Raw genomic sequence first — 21,634 nt, forward strand, 5'->3', positions numbered from 1 at the left:
TGTTCATCATTCTAGTTTAGCATGTTTCGCTAATTAGCACTAAACACAGAGTACAGATCAGATTGATGGGGATGTCATTTGTTTTGCAGCAACCAAAGTATTGGGCAAAGTGACATTTCGATAATAGATGAAAGGTCAGAGGATCACCAAAGTGATTTGTTTTCATCCTGAGGGAAACGTGAATTTGTGTATCAAATTACATAGCAATCCATCCAACATTGGTTGAGAAACTTCACTCAAAACCACAGATGTCAACCTCATGGTGGCACTAGAGGAGAAGTCAGGGAATCATCAAAGTCGTTAGAGTGCATTGTCTGGGAACCATGAATGTCTGTACATAATGTTGTGCCAATCCATCCAGTAGTTGTTGAGATATTTCATTCTGGACAAAAGTGGTGGACTGACCAACTAATAATTCTATCCCTATAAAGCCACACCTAACATGAGTAAAAATACAATTTTGACTGTCAACACTGGCTACCAGCTTCAATCCAAAAACACTTGTACAGTTTGTAATGGTTTTGAAGATCCTACATCAGTCCACTACATTGTTTGCTAAAGGAGACAAACTAAACCACCCAAATCCGCTTCCCTCCCTCCATTTTTTCTCCTGAACCCTATTACCCCCTTCTCCCCCAATAACCCAATCCAATCTTCCCTCCTCCCAATCACGGCCGTGAGAAGCTACAGGATCTCATATACACCCACCAGGCCTCCCACCTGACCCAAACACCCAGCCTTGTCTCACATAACCCTTATGACGCAAGGTCAGCCCGCTGCTCCCCTCTCGACTTCCAGACACATGTCCCCAAGTAGGAGGCTGATTTCCAGGGAAACATGATGGGTCGAACATGTGACAGCGATACTCTGAAGCAGTAAAAGCAGTCAGGGATGGACAGGATAAGCATTCTCTGTTCCGGGAAAGAGAGACGTCTCCCTGGAAAGAGATGCAAGTCTTCTTGGATAAAGTACCATAAAGTTTCACCACATCGCAGATCACCTGGAGTGTGGAAGAGTAATGTGTTACAGTGTGTTTTCCCACCAATGTGGAGAGAAACTCTTCTTGGAAGTGACAGGGTTCAATGCCATGGGTGAAAGTTTGGCCATGTTCAGAAATGAGAAAAGTAAAAGTAGTTTTTAAATATACTTTTAATAGTTTAAAAAGGAAGAGAAAAGGCCTTTGGGGAAATATCAGAAATGGTCCGGCTAGAGGGGCGTGTCTGTGTTTGATTGACAGCAGCTGGCAGGCTGAGCCCCTACAGGGGAATGAGAGACAAAGTAAACAAACAAGTCCACATCTCATGGGCAGTGTGTAATTAGTGGTACTGAAGAGTAAGGACCAGCATCTAACCAGGCATTTGCAGCTACATTTAAGCTATTTAATGTGCTGCAGCTGAGCAGCTAACTAGCTATCTAGCATGCCATTAGCAGTGCACTTTTCCCTGGTGAATATTTGTCTGGTGACTCGTTCAACAAGCTAAGGTGCACGACAAGATGTGTATTCATGTTTGTAAGTTGGAGAAGGAGACTTTAGCATGAAGCTAATGTGGGTTGTTGTTCAGAGGATGTGACTCTCGCAGACTGCTGATTGGCTCAGTGTGACTGTCTGCTCTGCCTGAACGCTGACATTACTGCTTTATGCAGGATTTGATTGGCTGTATCGAAATAAGGTCCCCATCTGATATTTATGCTGTAGGAGACTTTTTAGTTTATTTTAGCTGGGCTAACATTTCCTAAAATTCAGACGCTGTTTAGGGTGGATTTATATTCCCATCTGTCTCTCTGACTGCTTCTGTCCTCAGTGATTTTTCAGTGAATTACACTAGTTTTAGAAGCATTTGCACAGCTTGAGAAGAAATGTCATCCTAATACACATGGGTTGTAAATCCCAAAATTTTTCAGGCCCTCTGTCACTTGCTGGCTGAGCTCCATGAACACTTTGGTTACCGAGAAGCGAATATATCATGTTTCATTGCTCCAGATCATTACAGACCACCACTGACCTACACCATCCACTGGTGTGTCAAATCAATCAGTCAAGAAGGTTTTTTCACCATAGTCTGAAGACTTCAGTCAAAATGTCAAGAGAGACTTTCAACAGAGAACCTGTCACGTCAGAGGACTTCAGCCGGGGAAGGAGGGCGGCGGCACCACATGAGCAGCTGTCGGGCAGATATCACTTTTTACCCAATCAGTAATCTCTGAAACAACACAGGGAGTGGCATGTCTGAGCCTCTAACAAGCCCGGTGACGGCGCTTTAAAAATAGAGCGAGACAAACAATGCGAGGAATGGCGGCAAAAACATCCCACCTCTTCGCTTGTGATTAGGAAGGAGAGGGGGGTGTAAATATGTTTACCCACCTGTCTGTGTGGGTATACACAGAATGCCTGACTCTGATGCAGCTAATACCTGTTTATGTTCTGTGTACAGCCACATATACAGTAAGCTGACATTAATGGAGTCAGAAAACAGAGGCCCGGCTGATCGAGTTTACAGTTAATGCCTTTGCAAAAGGTCAGTTTGCATGTGACACAAAGCCAAAAGCTAGAAGTAATATAAGATGCCAGTGTTATGGACAAATTGGGAACGATGACGCAATGATGTGTACTGCTTTCCAAGTATCTATGCCATGTTGCTCATGTTGTTGATCTATTTAGACTGAAATTGAGAGTTAAATGTAGCTCTATGTGAATATTAAATTGCTTATTAAGTAGTTTCAAAAGCCTTAAAGGTTCAGTTCACCAAAAACACCAAAAAAACCTTTTCTCAGTTACCACTTCTCTTTTCAGAGCTGTTTCTTCAGTTAAAGGTAACCAGGGGTACGTGGGACATTTACCCCTGGTCAGCACAAGCACCACAAACAAATTTCCATTTACCTCCATTGTTTTGAGGCGGAAGAGATCTCTGAGGCATAAATCTCAAAACCAAGACAAATACAACCAAAACTATCTGCATGACAAGATACCACAAGAGGTGAGTGAGAAAATAGATATTTACTTTTTTTTGTGATTTGGGTGAACAGACTCTTTAAAGAAACAAAAGAAACAAGCCATTACTCTTTAAGTCTTCTCTACTATCTTAACCAGAACACACACAACTCCAGTCATACCTCAGTCCTGCCCCACGATCTTCAGGAGACATCTCAAGAGCTTCAGGTACCTTCAGAAGAACTGACAACACTATTAAAGGCAGCCAATTGCTGGATAGTCGAGATGATACTTGTGCGAGCAGGAAGCAAGAGACAGCTAGAACTTGTCTTTGCAGTAAAAAAGAGTGGCACAGACTCGGGGTCAAGCCAAACTCAGGTTTTACGTGCCACACGGCGCGACAGCAGCTTGTGTTTATCCTCAATGAAGCCCCGGTTGGAGTATTTCAAGTGGCCTTGTCTAAAAATAACCCGGTCACACTACATTCCAACTGGCAGCCATCAGGAGCCATCGGGATGGGGTTGGGGGTTAGAAACAGCAACACCCTCCACCATCACCAAGACCACCAACCCAACTCCATCAACCTCCCAAACACGCCTCCCCTTCTGTCAGTGACATGGCATGGACAGCCAGACGAGAGGGGACATGTGTGACTGACAACCTACCAGCACCTCTAAAGCGAACTGATTACCGTGTTGTATCTTTTCCTTTAATCTGTACAAAAAACAAAGTCAAACACCATTTTTGGGGAGGTGATATATCCAACTACATCTTGGTCATGGCCAGTATCAGTAGCAGTAGCTTCACATGTAGCATACAGACATCAGAGTGGTACTGATACTCTGAGCTAACTCTCAGCAAGAAAGCGAATAAGCGTATTTCCAAAAATGTTAAATCAAAAATGAGCCAGCAAAAGGAAGGAAATGTTATGCTGTATGTATAAAAAAACAACACATGTTGATCATTACATGTATCATTATAAAAGAAGATGAGACAGTTTACTTTGATATAAATTTCAGGTCATATCGCTTATTAGTTATCTGAGTCCTATATGACTGAATACCATAGCCGATTATTTCACTTCAAAAATCTCAATTTTTAGGTCACTTCTGTCTACGTCTATGTATATTTCTGAGTCCTACAAACTTAACTACTTTGTAAAAAAGTGAAAAAGCTGCCAGTGCAGTAGCCTGCTCCCAAAAATAGACAGATTTCATAAAGAAGAAAATCTGAGAAAACACTTGTGTTTGTGGATGGATGCTACTACACATATACTTTCTTGGAAATTGCACAATGTTCTAGTTCTCAGGTGCTGCACAGATGGTCCATGATTAGTTTTATGGTAAATATAATGTTCAGTACACAAGATATTAGAGATATTGTGGTAAAACAGGAGGGTAAACCGATCTAGAATTGGGGATTACCATAAGACAACTAGCCAAATATTTCAAAATCTTTCAATCAGTTGCCGCCAGCACTTCAGTCAGCAGTTGCCAATGAAAAGAACAAGTTACAGTCATTCTGTCTTCTTAGGATGATGCAGTAGAGCAAGCTCAAGTGTGATGCCGCAATGTTTCTCAGATGCAGAAAGAAGAATTTAAACATTATTGTGCTAAAAGAATAAAATAAAAACACAGTGACAGCAATATAAACACAAGTGACAGCTCAATGAAAGGCCACAGCAGAATGCAGCAGGGAAAGAAAAGTCTCTACGCTAAACCGTGATTGAAACATTGATCAGAATGTACTTCAGTGCTGACTATGCAGCTTTGATTTTAAAACTTTAAAACTAAAAAATTTAATTAATTAAAACTATATTTCATCGAATAAGTTGTTACATACTGTATGGCTTTGTTTTGTTGAAACTTATAAGGTAACGATATTGTCACTTTGTCAGTAACTGTAACGTGATTACAGAATATTAAAAATTAAAACATTGTGCTACTGCCAGCATGTGTTGAATTGCACTTTAGAAAGATATATTATTTGCCTCAGGAGAGAGAAATGTAAATCCTCCAAATTAAAAGCTTGTGAAGACTTCAACAACAAAATGTCACAGTAAAGATTTCAGCCTATCACCAATTCTGATATTTTTATGGTTTTGCCCTACAATATCTGTAATCAAATCTATTAAAATATTGTTATTACTACAATTTAAACTAATAAGCTGTGCTCTTTTCATGTAACCACTTACAATCAGTTTGTTGGTGCTTACTATATTTATGATAATGATTGTTAGCATAACATGGTTGTAAAGTTTATTCTGCAAAGTTCAATATTGTTACACATTTTGTAACAAATATTTTCTTAATGTACAGCTCGGTCAACCAGATTTAAAGGTATGACCACGTCAGCAAACAAAAACATTTGTGAGTGATAAATGTGTGATGAAAAATGAAAAATATGAAAAATCAGAAATACTTAAAGGATTTTGACACCATGACTCTTGTTTATCTGTGACTTGACTGTGATGAAACGCTCGTGGCTGGTTTGTTGTGTTGTTTTCTACCAGTCGGCCTCCGTCCAATCAGAGGGTTCACTCTGAAGCACACCCCCCTCTGTGTCAAGTGATCTGATTGACTCGACAGCTTCATGTCACACCTCTGAATCAGTTCTGTCAGTGGAGAAACAGCTGAGTCACACACACACACACACACACACACACACACACACACACACACACACACACACACACAGTAATCATGCACACACTGCGCTCAGGTTTCACAACTCTTAAGACACTTTGTGTTGTTGTAGGAACAAACAGCAGCACAGCAAGACTTTCCTCGAGCCCACAAAAACAAAATCAATTTACAGTCACGTGACGTTTGTTCACATGTGAGAATGACGTGTCTTTTCATATTCACAGTTAAAGATGATGGTCATGCTCTATATGTGTTTTTAATGATGCAGGTTAGAGTGACTTTAGTTATTTATTTAAGATCTCATGTTCCTGAAAGCTAAGAACAAAAAAAAAAAACCCACTCACAATCCAACAAGTCAAAACAAAAATACAAAATACTTTGCCTTCGAGAAGACAATATGAACATTTTCTGATCTGATCATAAATTATAAATAAAAAAGTGATTAAAATGACTGTTTTACAGTGATCTACCTCTATGGTTAAGGTTTAGTTACGTACAAAAACTACTGGATTAGAAGAGAAAGACCATGGCTAAAATAAAAGGTTAACCGGTAGGAAACAGGATGTGAACAGTCTCCTGTGTCAAAGTCAGACACTTGACCCATAAAACATACACACATATATATATATGCATGCTATGTTTACATTCACCACACACACACACCACCATACACAAATACAGTCACAACAGGGAGAGACACTGTTGGTTCAAACATCCCAGCTGTCAGCTCGCATTTTGGGTCAGAGACTCGCTCTGAGCCTGATGTACAATTACCCACAAGACACCTCTGACAGACAACAGCAGGTGACAACAACACAATCCCACCCTGCTGGCCAAATGTCACAGAGACAGAGAGAGAGAGAGAGAGGGGAAAGCAGAGGGTAAAGAGATATTTAGAGGTAGAAACGTAAATTAGGACAAAGAGGAACCTGTAATGAATCAGTTTGAAAAAACATCAACCGGATAAATGGAGGATACTTTAAGAATTTATGAGTTACAGGCCTAGGGGCTGAGATGCATGCCACATAAACCATAAACCTGACATAATCTGACAGGAACCTTTAGTGCATGTCACCCCCCTCTCTCCCCAACATTTCCTGTCTGCCTCTCAACTATACACTCAGTGGCCACTTTATTAGGTACACCAATCCAATACAACTGTGCCATAACATCTACTGAGTTTATAGTTAAAGGTGGTGTTGTACTGGACTACATTATATTGAGAGGTGTTTCTAATGTTTGTCCTCCCTATTTATATGCATGAGGTGGGCAGGATATTATAAACACCTCTCAATATAATGCAGTCCAGTACCACTAACTATGACCTCAATGCTAAAGCATATAATTTAATTAAAGGAGCGCTGCGGCATTTTCTTGTAAACAAACAAAAGTTATGTTTGCATTCATTATGTTTACCACAGTGTATTAGCACCTTGGTCACGCCAATCATATGCTAATCAGGTACTTAACAGTGATGAGGGAGGTGCAGCCAGAAAACAATAGGCCTGATTACTGATTACTGGGCCATCATGGAAACAATTAGGTCAGTTTCAGGTGAAACTCGGCAGAGTAATTAGCAGACACTCAGGTAGACTCCTTCCTGAGGGCGGGGCTTAAGTAACACAGAGTAGCTTAAATTTCTGAGTTCCCGTCCCATTTTTTCACAATTGAGAATGACTTCCGCCTGGGAGCCGAAACGTCTTGATTCTGAAAACAGTGTCCAGATGACTACGACGGAAACCTTTTCTACGATTTACATTCATTGTTACTCACCAAAACTCATTGTGTGTATCCTTCAGCTCTAACAAAGTTGTTGACGGTATGTCCTTCCTCATAAAACATTTTAAATGCAGCATTGTTTACATCCATGATTGCTTTATAGCAGTCTTCTTCTTCCCTGACTTTGTTGGCACATTGCTGAGTTTCAACAACTCCACAGTGCTACTAGAGGTCTAAAACACAGGGAACCTTTAATTGAACAGTTGTATTGGATTGCATTAGACTGTACAGGTGTACCTACTAATACATCAATGAAAAGCAAAAATGCCCAAAACATAGCTTTAGTCAACAGATCCATCTCCATGACAACTGAGCAAACTCCATCCACTGATGAAAACGTGTGTGAAATAGTTGAATACTCCGGAAAAAGCTTGTAAATGGACCTTGAGCTGGTCATTTTGACATGGCATCATTACAGTTCCCTTAAAGTGAATTTTGCCAACGATAAAAACCTCCATCTGAATGTAACTGGGAGGAGACCATACTGAAGACATCAATACCGACAGCATTTGCAGCTCAGTTTTCCACATTGCATTCAGTCTTTCGAACTCTGATTATTGTTATAGTTGTGAGATGGAAACCCAGCTCATGCGGTTTGTGTGTCTTTATACCCAAACACTCTGTGAGTCGCCCCTGACCTGGACTCACCTGACTGTCAGTTATATTATACCTCAGATGTGTTGCATCTAGCCTGGCGCCCACAAATCCCTGTCACCTCCACTGAATCCCACCCAGACTCCAGGGCCAGCAGCTGCATCGTGTAACGGATAACCCCCCCCACACACACACACACACTTTCAAAATGAGGGCAGGAGTGTGAACCAGGTGACCGCTGTGACTTCCCCCACCACTGTCACCACCTCCACCACTCGGTCACAAACCATTCGGCTAAATGGGTATTTGTGTATCTGTTCTTATAATAATAATAATAAGAAGAAAATACTTATATATCAATTTCCAAAACATGATTAAAAAGAGGTTTTTAGAAAAATATGTCTCTTGCAATACAATTCTGCCCTCACTATGCATGTAGGTGCCCAGCTATGCAGCGAGCTAAACACATGTCAATAAACAGCAGATTGACAACACGAAGCAACAGTACTGGACAACAAGTTCAATGATAGCGATTACAAATCCGAAAACACTGAGATTCCATAAACCAGAGTTAGACCAAAGGTGTTGTAATAATGAGTTAGCACAAGGACGAGGAAACGGGATTCACAAAAGTGTAGACTAGCTGCAACGTTGGTGACATTGTGCTTCATGTCAGGAAGAAGTATCAACATCAGGTTTTCATAGGAAGTACAACACAGTAATTAATCTAGAGTGACAGTAAAAAGAGTAAAGATACACAGCAGTTATCTCAACGGTAGCTTCATTAAACAGTTACAGCTGCGGCTAGCTTGGTTAGCAGTAAACTGATCACAGAAAAACTAAATTCTGCTAAATCACAAATCAGCTGTAATAAAAGGAGAACCTACAGATAAAGACCCAACAAGGGCACCTGGAGAGAAGATGAAAGATGCCGGTCAATATTTGCTTAAGGACAGAGATAATCAAGACTTACAGGGTTGAATAAACTATCATAGTATTTAATATGGTCTTCAAGCTATTAAGTGGACCTTGAGTTGAGATTGTTTTGTCAAACTGCTGTTTTCAAGCTCAAGAAGGAACATCCATGCCCAAATTAAGAGTTTTTTGAAAAGGCAATGAACCTTAATTTTTTATTTTTTTTCATAGATCAGCTGCATGTGAACGAAACTTTACCCTACCCAAAATAACTGGCCTTTTGATCCTGTGTTGTTCTTCTACAGTCTCTGCTCACTCTGGTGTTTCAGGTTATGTGTGGGATTTGTAAAGTCTTTAATTTTGTCACCTGAACAAACTCTATGTGCTCAGGCTCCACCAAGTGGTATAGTGGTGTAAGATTTTGACAGAATGACAAACAAATCAGTCACATCCAGACAGAGAAATTATTACGGTGTGTAAATCCAGCAAGAAACAGGGACTATACTTCTAAAACCATTATAAAACACAATTAGAAAATATATAAGGGACAGAAAAACATACAAATAAAATCATAGTGTGTACCACAGGTGCCCGGGGATCCGTCTGTAGACGGGCATCGAGCTCTGTTTGGGATCCAGGATGCTTCCCACTGGAAAGCTTGAGGAAGCGTCTGTGCATGAAGTGGGGAAGTTAACATTTGTGGACAAGCCACGCAAAGGTGCGATATATCGGAAGTGTTTTCAAACTGTTTGTTTCCGAGAGTAGAGAATACAAAGACGAAGACTCGCCGCTTATATTTACTTTTTTCTCACTCAGGGACTACTTAACCCTAAGTGTCACTGAATGGGAAACTAGCCTCTCAACAGAGTGCAGAAACAAACTTTATTCACAGCATGCTATATGACAGGTCGATTTGGACTGCTTTTCATATCATTTTCAGAGAGCCATAAAGCCCACTGGGCATTAATCGCTTTCGATGCCTTGACTGTGCTCTTTGGCTCAGGAGTCTGGAGAAAACCAAATTCCAGCCGCTGCTTCAAAACACGTTATTCATACATCACGTATCTGGTTTCAATCCTAATTTTTAGCTAATAAGGCGCTTACTGGTGAAACCTCATTTGGCACTGACAGACCGCTCTCACCTGTTTACTCTGACGGAGTGATAAAATCTTGTGATATTACGACTTTATTCTCAAAATATTTTGACTTTATTCTCGACATCTCAATTTATTATTTTTTCCCCTAGAGCGTCCCTAATTCTCTGTCGTAGTTAATGGACTAATCTTTCATGTAAACACTTGATTTGTGGCTTGAAACAGTGCGTCTCAGTGTTTGAGCCGTCACGTGGTTCAGTCTCAGAGAGAGGATTAGATTAGATTAGACAGTCATATGTGTCCAGTCAGCTCTGCGGGGCTGCAGCTTCTCAACAGTGCAGTGCAGATTTCAGATGAGTGTACTCTCAGAGAGGATGTATGTTCAACGCATCTGTGCATTCAGTTTGACGAGACACACATTTCTGGTGCAGTCTGTCTACGTGAGGAAACTGCATCAGCAAGACATGATTCACATTTAAGAGAAAGAAATCTTTAAAAGTCACCAGCATGTAGCGGATCAGAGTTTTAGAAACATTTCACATAGTCAGAGTCGATCTGAAGGCAAAAACAATCTCATTGTTCACCGTGAGTGGGCGGGGCCACAGAAACACAGCTTTACTTGCTAATAGAGCAACAAAGAGGACAGAGGTGTCACTCAGTTTTAGAGGCAAATGGCTCTAAAATACTACAATATCCAGAAGACCCAGCAGGTGTTGCCATGTAGAAGAAGCATTCAGAGCTGTAGCAAATTCAGAAAGCTTTGTTTTTGAAATAAGGAACAACACACTGAATCATAGCTGCTGAGTTTATCCCAGGTTGACCCAGAATCTCTCTCAGGAGGCTAATCTTTTGCTTCAGCTCACCGTTAGCGGCACATTTAACAGACTTTGAGTTCAGTGATTGAATATTTCTTACTGACATGCACAGAATGGAGGGTTAGGGTGGATCGTAAATAAGTACATTTACTTGAGTACTGTATTTAAGTACAGTTTTGAGGTACTTTACTTGAGTTTTTTCCATTTTCTGCCACTTTGTTCTTCTACTCCACTACAATTCAGAGGCAAATATTGTACTTTTTACTCCGCTACATTTATATGATACCTTTAGTTAGAGATTCAGATTAATGATACAAAATATAATCAACAAATAAATTATTATTATGTATTATTATGGATAAAGATAAGACTTTATTGATCCCTTGGTGAAATTCATAAGCTATATATTTAATTTTTGACAGTCTTTTACTTTACATTTGTATTTTGAAGTTTATTCTTTGTCAATAAAATTAGCCGATAAGCTAACCTGTGGCCCCGCCCACCAACTTGTAACTCAACCAATAAGATGATCCCCGCCTTCAGAGCAGATCTGCCTCTCAGCAATGTTTCTTGAACTAAAAGCACAATCTGCAATTGCTGCCCAACACCAAACACACACACACACACACACACACACACACACACACACGAACAAACGTCCACTTCAGAAGCACTTCAGTGTCCTACCTTGCAGTCATGCTGCGCCATAAGAGAGCTCCTGTGGAGAAGAAGAAATCTATTATTCATCATGACTGCGTAGGTCACATCATTGTAAAATACCATAACAATGAGAGTAAAATGGCTAGGAAAAATAAGACTTTTATCTACATTGGGCACTTGCCCAGTGAAGCATTATGGCATTTATGGGGAAAAGCTGTCACATTTTTGTCATTTTCCTAAAATTGCAAACTGGCATCTACCACTGCGCTTTAGTTTCATTGGATGAAATTCAAATTACAGTAACGATTTACTTTAGCCCCTTCTTATTTAGCATTAATAAGCAGTAAATAACAATGTAAAAACAAAAGGTTTATAACACACTATAATCGTAGAAAAGGTTTCAGTCGTAGTCATCTGGACACTGTTTTCAGAATCAAGACGTTTTGGCTCCCATCCGGAAGTCATTCTCAATTGTGACACACTATAATGTAACTGTAAGCAGATGTAAGGGTTTATTCATGTATTTGTCAGCAACTGTAACACCCATAAGTGGAGGCTGCTGTTTACACAGATAATGAATTAAAATATAGAAAAAGGAAGTTGTAATTATATAAAATATACCTTCAAATGAGAAGTTCTAATTATTGACAAAGACATAAAGTAAAGTACTTTAATAAACACTTAAAATGCCCTTATATCTGCTCACATCTACATTATACCTTGTTACAAACCATTTATTACATGATTCTTAGTAATTATAAATATTGTGGTTTAAGGGACAGACACAAAGTGTTGACACAAAGTTGAAAGAACACTATTGTCTAAAACATTGTTTGCTGCAGCAGTAAGATTTCCTTTCATTGGAACTAAGAGGCCCAAACCATTAAAAACTGCCCCAGACCAGAAGCACGTGGACAGGAGGGCATTATGTATTTCATAGTGAGTAAGATTGTTATGTAGAAATATATTTAGCCTGAAATCAGCAGAGAAAAGAGCCTCATCCTGAGATGCTGTAGATTACAGCTACATGCAAACTGTGGCTGCAGCATCTGATCTGCTCAGTTCTAACTACTGGAAACATCTGGATGTGGCATTACGTGCAGGTTATCTATCTATCTATCTATCTATCTATCTATCTATCTATCTATATATATATATATATATATATATATATATATATATATATATATATATATATATGTGTGTGTGTGTGTGTTAGTGTTTAAGTGGATTTCTGGCATTATTACAATCAACCAATACCAATATTAAGAGTACAAGGGTTGGAGCCACAGCTAAGTGCTGAGTAAGACGTAAAGATGAAAAGCTATTATTATTTCTCTGGATAAGAGAAAATTACAGTGATACATTTCATCTTATTTTCATTTTGCTTATAAAAACATCACTGACATTATGAATACATGCGTCTAAATTGGAGTGCAATGGTGAGCAATGGGCAGGCTGATGAGTGACCATGTGCGTCTCATCCTCATCTCAGACTCATCGGGCTAACGAGTCGCCATCAGGGTGAAATCATCGGAGAATCTGAGCTGGACTCACATCCAGCAGCTTGGATAAACTGCGGCCAGCGTTGTTCAATTAGACATTATTTTCATAAATGAATAATCTGCCAAATATCTTCTCGATTCAGTGATTGATCGTTTGGTCTAACATCAGAAAACACTTAAAAATCAACCCATCACAGTTTCCAGGAGCCCAAGATGATGCCATGAAATGTCTTGTTTTATCCGACCAACAGTCCAAAACCTAAAATTATTCAATTTAGTTTAATGTTTAATGTAATACGGTATGCTCCTTTATATAACTAATGTGTTTTTTTTCGAACCAGTTGGACTTCTTTTTAGTAATGTGACCGTGTTCCCAGATTCCAACAATTAACTCGGTGAGTACAATTACTGATAGAAATGATGGTCAAAACTATGAAAATAAGAATCAAGCTGTGATGAGCCGCAATTATCCTTTCAGCAGTTCGTGTACTTTGACAAATACTAATATTTCCTTCAGGTGCAGAATACCTGTGTAACTACCATAATAATCCTGAAGATATAAAGATTGTAACTACTGGTAACTAATGTTATAGTATTAGTGTCTTAATGTGTATTAATATGTAGTAACTGAAGGTACAAACACGGAATAATTAGATTTAAGTTAGAAAGTTGCAACTAACGATTATTTTCATTATCGATGAATCTGCCTATTATTTTTTTAATTAATCAATGAATCATTTGGTCTATAAAGTGTCAGAAAATGGAGTAAAATGTCTAAAGCCGAAGGTGAATTATTCAAATTTATAATTTTGTTCGACCTACTCTCCAAAATTCACAAGATATTCAGTTTACTATCACATAAGATAAAGAAAAGAAACAAATGATCACATTTAAGAAGCTGGATAATGTTTGGCTTTTTGCTCGAAAAATGACTTAAAGGACTAATCGATTATCAAAATAGTGGCTGATTAATTTTCTGCTGATCAACTAATCGGTTCAGCTCTAATTTACAGTTTCTTTTATCAGGAAAATTAAAATATCTAATATCCACGATATTACACATTTTTTCATATCTTGGATTTGATTTGCATTTTATGACGGAAGAAGAGAAAGGTCTTGTCGTGTCACCTGTGGGTCTGGACCGAGCGATGTCTCCGGCGGTCACCATGACGACCAGCAGAGCCAGCAGGACGGCCACGAGGCTGTAGGCTCGGAGAGAGCTGAAGGCCACAAACCTGAAGAGAAACAAAACAAAGGTTTCACTCACATCAGACACTGCTGTTACATCAGCATCAGCATCAATGATACAGGATTACAAAGGCCTTGCTTGTGATATAAAAGACCCTTTATTATACTGGCTTATTATTTCCCATTGAGTACTTTATGGAAAAGTACTGTAGTAATGCTGGAATCGAAGAAAAGCTATGAACTACATCTGGAATGACACAAAGGACATGTCCTCACTGTGGTCAATGGGAATTTGGAAAGGCAAAAATAAATTCAAATAAATGTAATTTATATTTCTCCACCAGAATTATGTCGTTGCATCTGAAAGCCACTTTGAAACAGCATTTGGACCACTGTGTAGGGAGATAACTGTTAAATGAATATATAAAATGGGAACCAAGTCGTTTAGGGGGGGGTGCATTGGATGAATTTGGCCTCATGATCTCAGTATTTCTAAATTCCTTGCTGAGGCACTGTCACAAACTAATTCTGTAATGATACACCACCATAGCGGACACTGAGGTCATGTCCTCTGTATTATTTCTGGGAATATTTCTTTTATTTTTTTAGCAACCCAGGGGGATTAACAAACTACAGTATTTAAAAGACCAACAAATAGTGGCTCTTTTAAAGGCTGTGTTTTTAGACTCTATACATTTTTAATTTGACTACTTTTCTACTTTCTAGGCCACAAACATTAAATAAAATATTAAGTATTTCCCCACTGTTACATCATTTTATTCCTGGCAGTGTGGAGAAATAAAATGAACAGAAAACATAACTTAACCATCAACTGAATTAATAAAAATTAAATAAAAAATCCAAATAAATACAACATTTTAGACACTTTATTCAAATTTTTTGTGTTTATGCATGGGGGTTAGGGGGTCATTAGGGGGACTTTGCACTAATGAAATCTTGACTGTATAGATATGGATATTATTGTGAATTTATATAATATAATAAATTTTGAAAACAAGTCCAAACAAACAATGCAAACCTCTGATCTTTCAATGTCACGGGGATATATAGAAACACCATAAGATATAAAGAATACCATTTATTTTGTTCAATATTAGTGGCTGTAAAAGTGTCATTGTTTGCCCTTTGGAGGAGCCTGTTGTAGTAATTGTGAAGGAAAAGGGGGATTTAAAGGAGTGTTATCAGAAAGGGAGTCTGTCTGATATCCCTGCGTCATGATGCCTACCAGATCACCGTGTTGGCTGCAGCAAACAGGGCTGAAGTCCTGCACGGTCTCTGCTTCCAGCTGACCAGGCCGCTGAGACGACACCCTGCGCGGCCGCGAGGCGTCTCCTCCCCGCGGTGTGCCCGGCCCAGCGGCCCGGCAGCCGCCTCCCCGCCGCCCGCGGTTGCTGTTTCCCGGCTCCCCAGCATTGGAAAACGACCGGGGCCCCTCCGCTCTGCCGCTCCGCTCCTCCAGCAGAGATCGGTGTCAAGTTAACCGGACGGTTTACGGTAGTAGTTCCGGTGATGGGGTTTTTCAAAATAAAAGTCACCGCGTTGCTCACTTAGGTATAACCATAGCGTTAAAAAAGTGAACATAAATAATAATAATAATAATAATAAAACTTTATTTATAGAGCACTTATCAAAACAAAGTACAAAGTGCTTCACAACAAGAGAAATAAAATACCACAGTGAATGACGAGATATAAAGAAATAAGATACATAAAATACACAAAAGCAATAAAATAACAGTAAAATAAACAGCCAGTTCAGGTAAAATCAGGATCTGCTTTCAGATAAAAATGTGTTTTGAGACGAGACTTAAACGAAGACACTGACTCAGTAAACCTAATTTCTTGGGAGACAACTTGCGCAATAAAGCAGTAGCTGAGCAGTGGTTCCCAACCTGGGGGACGAGACTCCTGAAAGGGGTTACAGAGGTTATAAATCTGGGGGGGTTAGCCTACAAGATCATTAATATTATAGGAGGGAATAAAAACACATTTCTTCTACACAAAACTCTGTTTATTTTTCTGACTTTTCTTCTTGCGACTTTGTAAGGAACAATCAATGATGACTGAGATATTTGCTAAATGTGACTTCAGATACAGCTCACCATCGGCTCAGCAGTGGGAGTCATTTGTCAAGACTTTGTTTTGTATTAGTATATAAGTTAGACCATCAAATGACATCACGTCCACTTGACACCCATGGAAGTAAAGTATACACCTACAGGGGAATAGCAATTGCTGGAAGTGTATTGAATTTAATTTCAGCGACTGTAATGGTACTTTGTTTTCATTTATGCCTTTTATTGAGTATTTAAAAGACCAACAAATAGTGGCTCTTTTAAAGGCTGTGTTTTTATACATTTTTAATTTGACTACTTTTCTACTTTCTAGGCCACAAACATTAAATAAAATATTAAGTATTTCCCCACTGTTACATCATTTTATTCCTGGCAGTGTGGAGAAATAAAATGAACAGAAAACATAACTTAACCATCAACTGAATTAATAAAAATTAAATAAAAAATCTAAATAAATACTGAACGCTGAATTTAATTTCAGCGACTGTAATGGTACTTTTGTTTTCATTTATGCCTTTTATTGTGAAAGACAGAATCGTCACACTTCCTGTTTTGTTACATTTTTTTTGACTTGAAGCAGCTGCAGACTTCAGCTGCTTGTTTTGTTGTGGTTCAGGTCATTGACGTCAGGTGCGTGTGTGTGTGTGTGTGTGTGTGTGTGTGTGTGTGGACCATAGTCTGTATAAAATAGGTGTAGATGTGTTTGAGTGTGAAGTCATTAGTTTGTGTTATATTGTTATAGATATAGCCTACTGTGTATTATATAGGCCAAGTTACTATCTATGTAAAATATGGACAGAAGAAAATGAATATTAGAATTAGGTGACTATATATAGGCTGCAATTTCATTAATTTCATTAAGATTTCTGATATTGAAATAGAGTCAAATGATTCATGTGAAAGTCGCTTCTTTTAGTTCGAGATTTTGCTCAGCGCCAAACAGCAGACAGACAAACTTAGATACCAGCTGGTGAAACATCAGGGCTGTTTCTGTCAGTTTGTTTTTCTGTCCCCTAGTGGTCAAAATGACTCCCTGCAGCCTTAAAAAGAACTAATAAATACAATACAATATTAATAATACAGTAATGATGCACTTATCAATACACAACATTTATGTTACTGATGAATACGTGATTGTTTGCCAGTTTTACAATGTAGAAACCCGAAACACACATACAAAAAGACAAAGCAGAGTAAAACAAAGAAAACAATTTAACCACACTTGACCAACTGCAGGTGTAGCAGAGTTTATGGTTCCACTTGTCATTGTTTGCCAGTACTATCCATTAGTTAATAAGTTCGGTTTTTGTTGGTAAAAGTGTGTTTTGTGCGTGTTGTTTGTTAAAAGAGGGCTTCCAGTTTCCACAGCAAATGCTTTTGTGATGATCATCATATTGGTTGAGTGATTTATTGTATAGTAATTTGCTGAGCTCACCACCTTATCTGTGACTTTGGTAGCTTCAGAAAGCTCCGTGGTGCAACTTGCTAAGCGACAGTTAGCTAAATTATTTCTTTCTTTGTTTTACTAGATTTCTGCAGCTCGTTACCACGAAGTTGGCTGTGAGAGACCAAGTATCATTCAGTTGGCATCAGAAGAAACGGCTGGTTGGAGCCAGAAAGTGACGGTGTGTGCCTGATTCATCACACAATGCAACAGAGAGTACACGACTGCTACACAGGATGCAGTGTGTATCAGGCAGGAGCGGTGACAACTTCTGTGTTAACATTTTTGACAAGTTTGGCTGGTCAGCCTGCACACACTGTAATGATTGAAGCCAAGTACTACAGTATGCTATAATTGTGGTCACACACCCGCCATTTTTCATGTACCAGTTTGCCAAATTCAATTGAATTTGCAGTATAAAACCAGCCTAATAGTCTTACCATGAACACAAACGTACCTGCAGTTACAGAAACCATAAAATTGGCTTAGTTACGAACATTGAGGTCAGTGCATAACACTATTGTGACTTCTAATGGGCAGTTGTCATTATTTTTGACAGTTAGGACTAAACGATTAATTAGGCAAACAAAATATAATAGCTAGATGAATGCGGCCTGTGTGTGGGAGACGCTGTATGACAGACAGCAGACTGGGCCACTTGCCACACATGACAGAATCAGAATTAATCCGTTATAGGGAGTAACGGGGAAGCTAAGAACTACAAAGACACGATGACCCATTTTACACTGCCGCCTGCACTGTTCTGGACCCAAATCAAAATCAGAGCCCAGTCCCAAACCGTGATCTCCAACAATGACCTGCTCCGCTTTCCACTGTCGGGGCAACTCCTTCACTCCACGCCATCCATAACGACGTGAAGTGTGCGTGACGTTGAATTGTTGGTTTCAGAAATTTACAGAAACCGTTGGACACAGCCCAGTTTAGAAAAGTATCAGAAATTCCTTTTACAATTTGTAGGTCCTTAAAAACCTTTTACTAGATATTTAGGGTTTATCAACAGATATAATAGAAGAGTTTAAATTACACTTTGAAAACCAGATTCTGTGATTTTTTTTATGTTGGGATAACCCTTTGGTTATCTTTTGATTGTACAAAATGGAGAATTGTACAAGTGGAATCAAAAAATTCTTGGAGCATATATCCACTGCTATTTTTGTATTCAGGCGTGTGTCTAAGTTTGTACACAGATCAGTTTATGTAACGGCGTGGATGGATAACTGAACGGGCCCTAACGGGCACAGGTCCAAGGGCCCAAGGTGTCAAGGGCCCCTGGACCAGAGCCAGTGGTTAAAGGGACTGTTAACATTTCTTTTTGGAAAGTTAATCGAACAGCTACAAAGATGCAAAATGACCACTCAAAAACAACCAGAAAAAGCTGTGAAACTACCGCAAAAAAACGCGAAACATTTAAAAAGAGACACAAAACGACCACAAAGAGACAACAAAATGTGGCAGCTTCGTTTGAAGCTTGTCTCTTTCCATCTGGGTGTCTTGTTCCTATGTAGGAGGAGTGGGGGGCCTTTTACATGTCTGTGCTCAGGGGCCCATTGTTCATAATAAGCCCATGTATAAAGGTGAAAAAGGAAGAGGAGGGATCATCACAAGGTAGATAAAAACAAATACTTAATTAAAAAAAACACATTTTCTGCATTTTTAGCTGACTTCCCATAATGTTAAAGAAATGTTCGAGAAAATAGGGATCATGAAATTAATTTAGCTGCAGAAATATTTGTTTTATGAAGAAAAATCTTCAGACAGAGTGATATGAAAAACTGTACAAAGAACACACACACACACACACACACATTCATTCATTCAGTATGTTTTAAAGCATGCATTCACACACAGTTAAGCTCATACACACACACAGACACAAATACACACTGATTTTTTGCGAGCAGTTGTACACACAAATTTGCATAGTTACACATGGGTTGTGTTGTGTGTGTGTGTGTGTGTGTGTGTGTGTGTGTGTGTGTGTGTGTGTGTGTGTGTGTGTGTGTGTGTCAGCCACTAATTGGACTGAATTTCACTGAGCAACAAAAGATCAGGCTCGAAAATTCCAGCTCTGGTTTGTACAGGCTTTGCTTTGTTGTCCCTTCGCCTCTGTTTGTTCTCTTCTAATGCTGTGTTAACAGTTATCTCTCTCCCTCTCTCACCCTCTCTCTCCCTCTCTTTCTCTCTGTGTCTTTCTTTCAGTCTCTCTCACTTTCCCTCTTTTTTTTTTTCTCCGTGCGGCCCATGAAAGGCTCTTTCGCCCCAAACGAAGCACAGTTACCCCAACTGCCCGAAGGCAGGCGAACCCCGAAGGCCAGAACTCACGAGGGACTTCCCACATCAACTCCCATATCTCTCTCTCTCTCACACACACACACACACACACACACACACACACACACACACACACACACACACACACACATACACTGCAGGAGCCTGCTGGACAGCCACAATGAAGCCCAGACCTTCAGTGGAGTGGACCGTTGTCACCGCCTCCATCTATGGGAAACTTGCCGTGTCCCTCGGTGCTGAACCTGGACCTGAGCTTTTGGTGGGATTTTTTTGTTGATCTCGAGGCAGGATAGAGCGAGTAGGATGATGACTGCGCTGCAAAGCACGGAGGAGGGTGGAGGTGGTTGTGGCCACATGGACATACTGAGCACCGAGGAGCTGGAGTGTAAGATCTGTTACTGTGAGTACAACCTGGGGAGTCGCAGGCCGAAGGTGCTCGAGTGCTGCCACCGTCTGTGTGCCAAATGCCTCACTAAGATCCTGGACCTGGGTGAGTCGCCTCCCAACGCTGTGGTTTGCCCGTTCTGCCGCTACATTACCAGACTGCCGGGGGAGGCGGTGAGCAGCCTGCCAGATGACTGCAACCTGGTGGCGGCGCTGACCCTCCAAAGCAGGAATCACAGGAACCTCCACTTCCACCAGGAGGCGACCACAGAGCTGCTCCTCAGCCCCAGGCGCCTGAGCTCGCTGATGGGAAACCCACCTATGACATCCCCTTCCTCCTCCTCCTCTGCTTCTTCCTCCACCACCTACTCCTCCATCCGGGGCTCCCCTAACTTTGTGGTCATTACCATCATGGAGCCTCCGCCGGTGCCTGCATCCACCCAAGACCTTCACCTCCACCGCCAGCCGCGTGGATCTCACACATCAAACCGGGGGTACCGCTCGTCCAGTCTGGACTCCATGGCGTCCATCACGCAGAGGTGGACGTTGTGGAACTGCGCGGCCCTGCTGTGCCAGACCTCGGCCCGGGCGCTTGTGTGGGTGCTGGGGCTACTGTACTTCAGCTCTCTGCCCATGGGGGTTTACCTGCTCATCATGCAGAGGACAACGCTCGGGGTGCTGCTGGTGAGCCTGGTTCCTGCCAGCCTCGTCATGATCATGGTCTACGGGTTCTGCCAGTGTATCTGCCATGAGTTGTGGGACTGCATGCCGCCGTAATGGGACCAGATGAATGGCCAATGGTTTGCTTTGAATATGCCTGACAATGGACCTCCAGAATTCACTAATGGGGATGTTACTGTGTAACTGACCATGTAAACACTTACTTCAATAGGAGAAAAAATGCTCCTTTTCTTTATTGAAGAAGAGAGCAAGAACATTATGTACATCACAAATGGAGCTCACAGTTTGGGGCTTTTTATTATTGTACATGTTAATTTGTGCTTTGTTTAGCTTGGTAGCCAACTAATTACCCATTAAAGCTCAAAATGTCAGATTTAGCTAAAACTTTAATGCCAATTTTGGTGGAATCGGCTAAATATTACGTATAATAACCTACTGTTACAGTGAGAAACCTGAAGGTATTTAAGGTGTTAATAATAACTCTCTGACACAGTCACAAATATAGACAGAATATACAATAGTTTGATTCCGAAATAAAATGGTTACCAGTTAACGCCTGTTAAAGGTGATTTTTGTTAAAGCTGCAGAACCCT

At 40.2% G+C, this 21,634-nt stretch overlaps 2 protein-coding genes across 2 annotated transcripts in view; one reads left to right on the forward strand and one right to left on the reverse strand.

Moving 5' to 3' along the window:
- retreg1 (reticulophagy regulator 1) overlaps nucleotides 1-15,621 on the reverse strand; it is a 28,047-nt gene extending 12,426 nt beyond the window's left edge. The window contains exons 1-3 of the mRNA XM_044219907.1: nucleotides 15,371-15,621; nucleotides 14,065-14,171; nucleotides 11,459-11,489 (exon numbers count right to left, since the gene is read on the reverse strand). Coding sequence (XP_044075842.1) covers nucleotides 11,459-11,489; nucleotides 14,065-14,171; nucleotides 15,371-15,558 — 326 coding nt within the window. The 5' untranslated portion in view covers nucleotides 15,559-15,621. The remainder of the gene's footprint in view (nucleotides 1-11,458; nucleotides 11,490-14,064; nucleotides 14,172-15,370) is intronic.
- Nucleotides 15,622-15,951: 330 nt separating this feature from the next.
- Nucleotides 15,952-21,594, forward strand: rnf182 (ring finger protein 182). The gene is made up of 3 exons (XM_044220420.1): nucleotides 15,952-16,849; nucleotides 17,749-17,844; nucleotides 19,884-21,594. Exon 3 carries the CDS (start codon nucleotides 20,280-20,282, stop codon nucleotides 21,135-21,137), a length of 858 nt encoding a protein of 285 aa, XP_044076355.1. The 5' UTR covers nucleotides 15,952-16,849; nucleotides 17,749-17,844; nucleotides 19,884-20,279; the 3' UTR covers nucleotides 21,138-21,594.
- The last annotated feature ends 40 nt before the right edge of the window (nucleotides 21,595-21,634 follow it).

The sequence above is a fragment of the Siniperca chuatsi genome, linkage group LG13, assembly GCF_020085105.1.
Source record: "Siniperca chuatsi isolate FFG_IHB_CAS linkage group LG13, ASM2008510v1, whole genome shotgun sequence".
NCBI lineage: Eukaryota > Metazoa > Chordata > Actinopteri > Centrarchiformes > Sinipercidae > Siniperca > Siniperca chuatsi.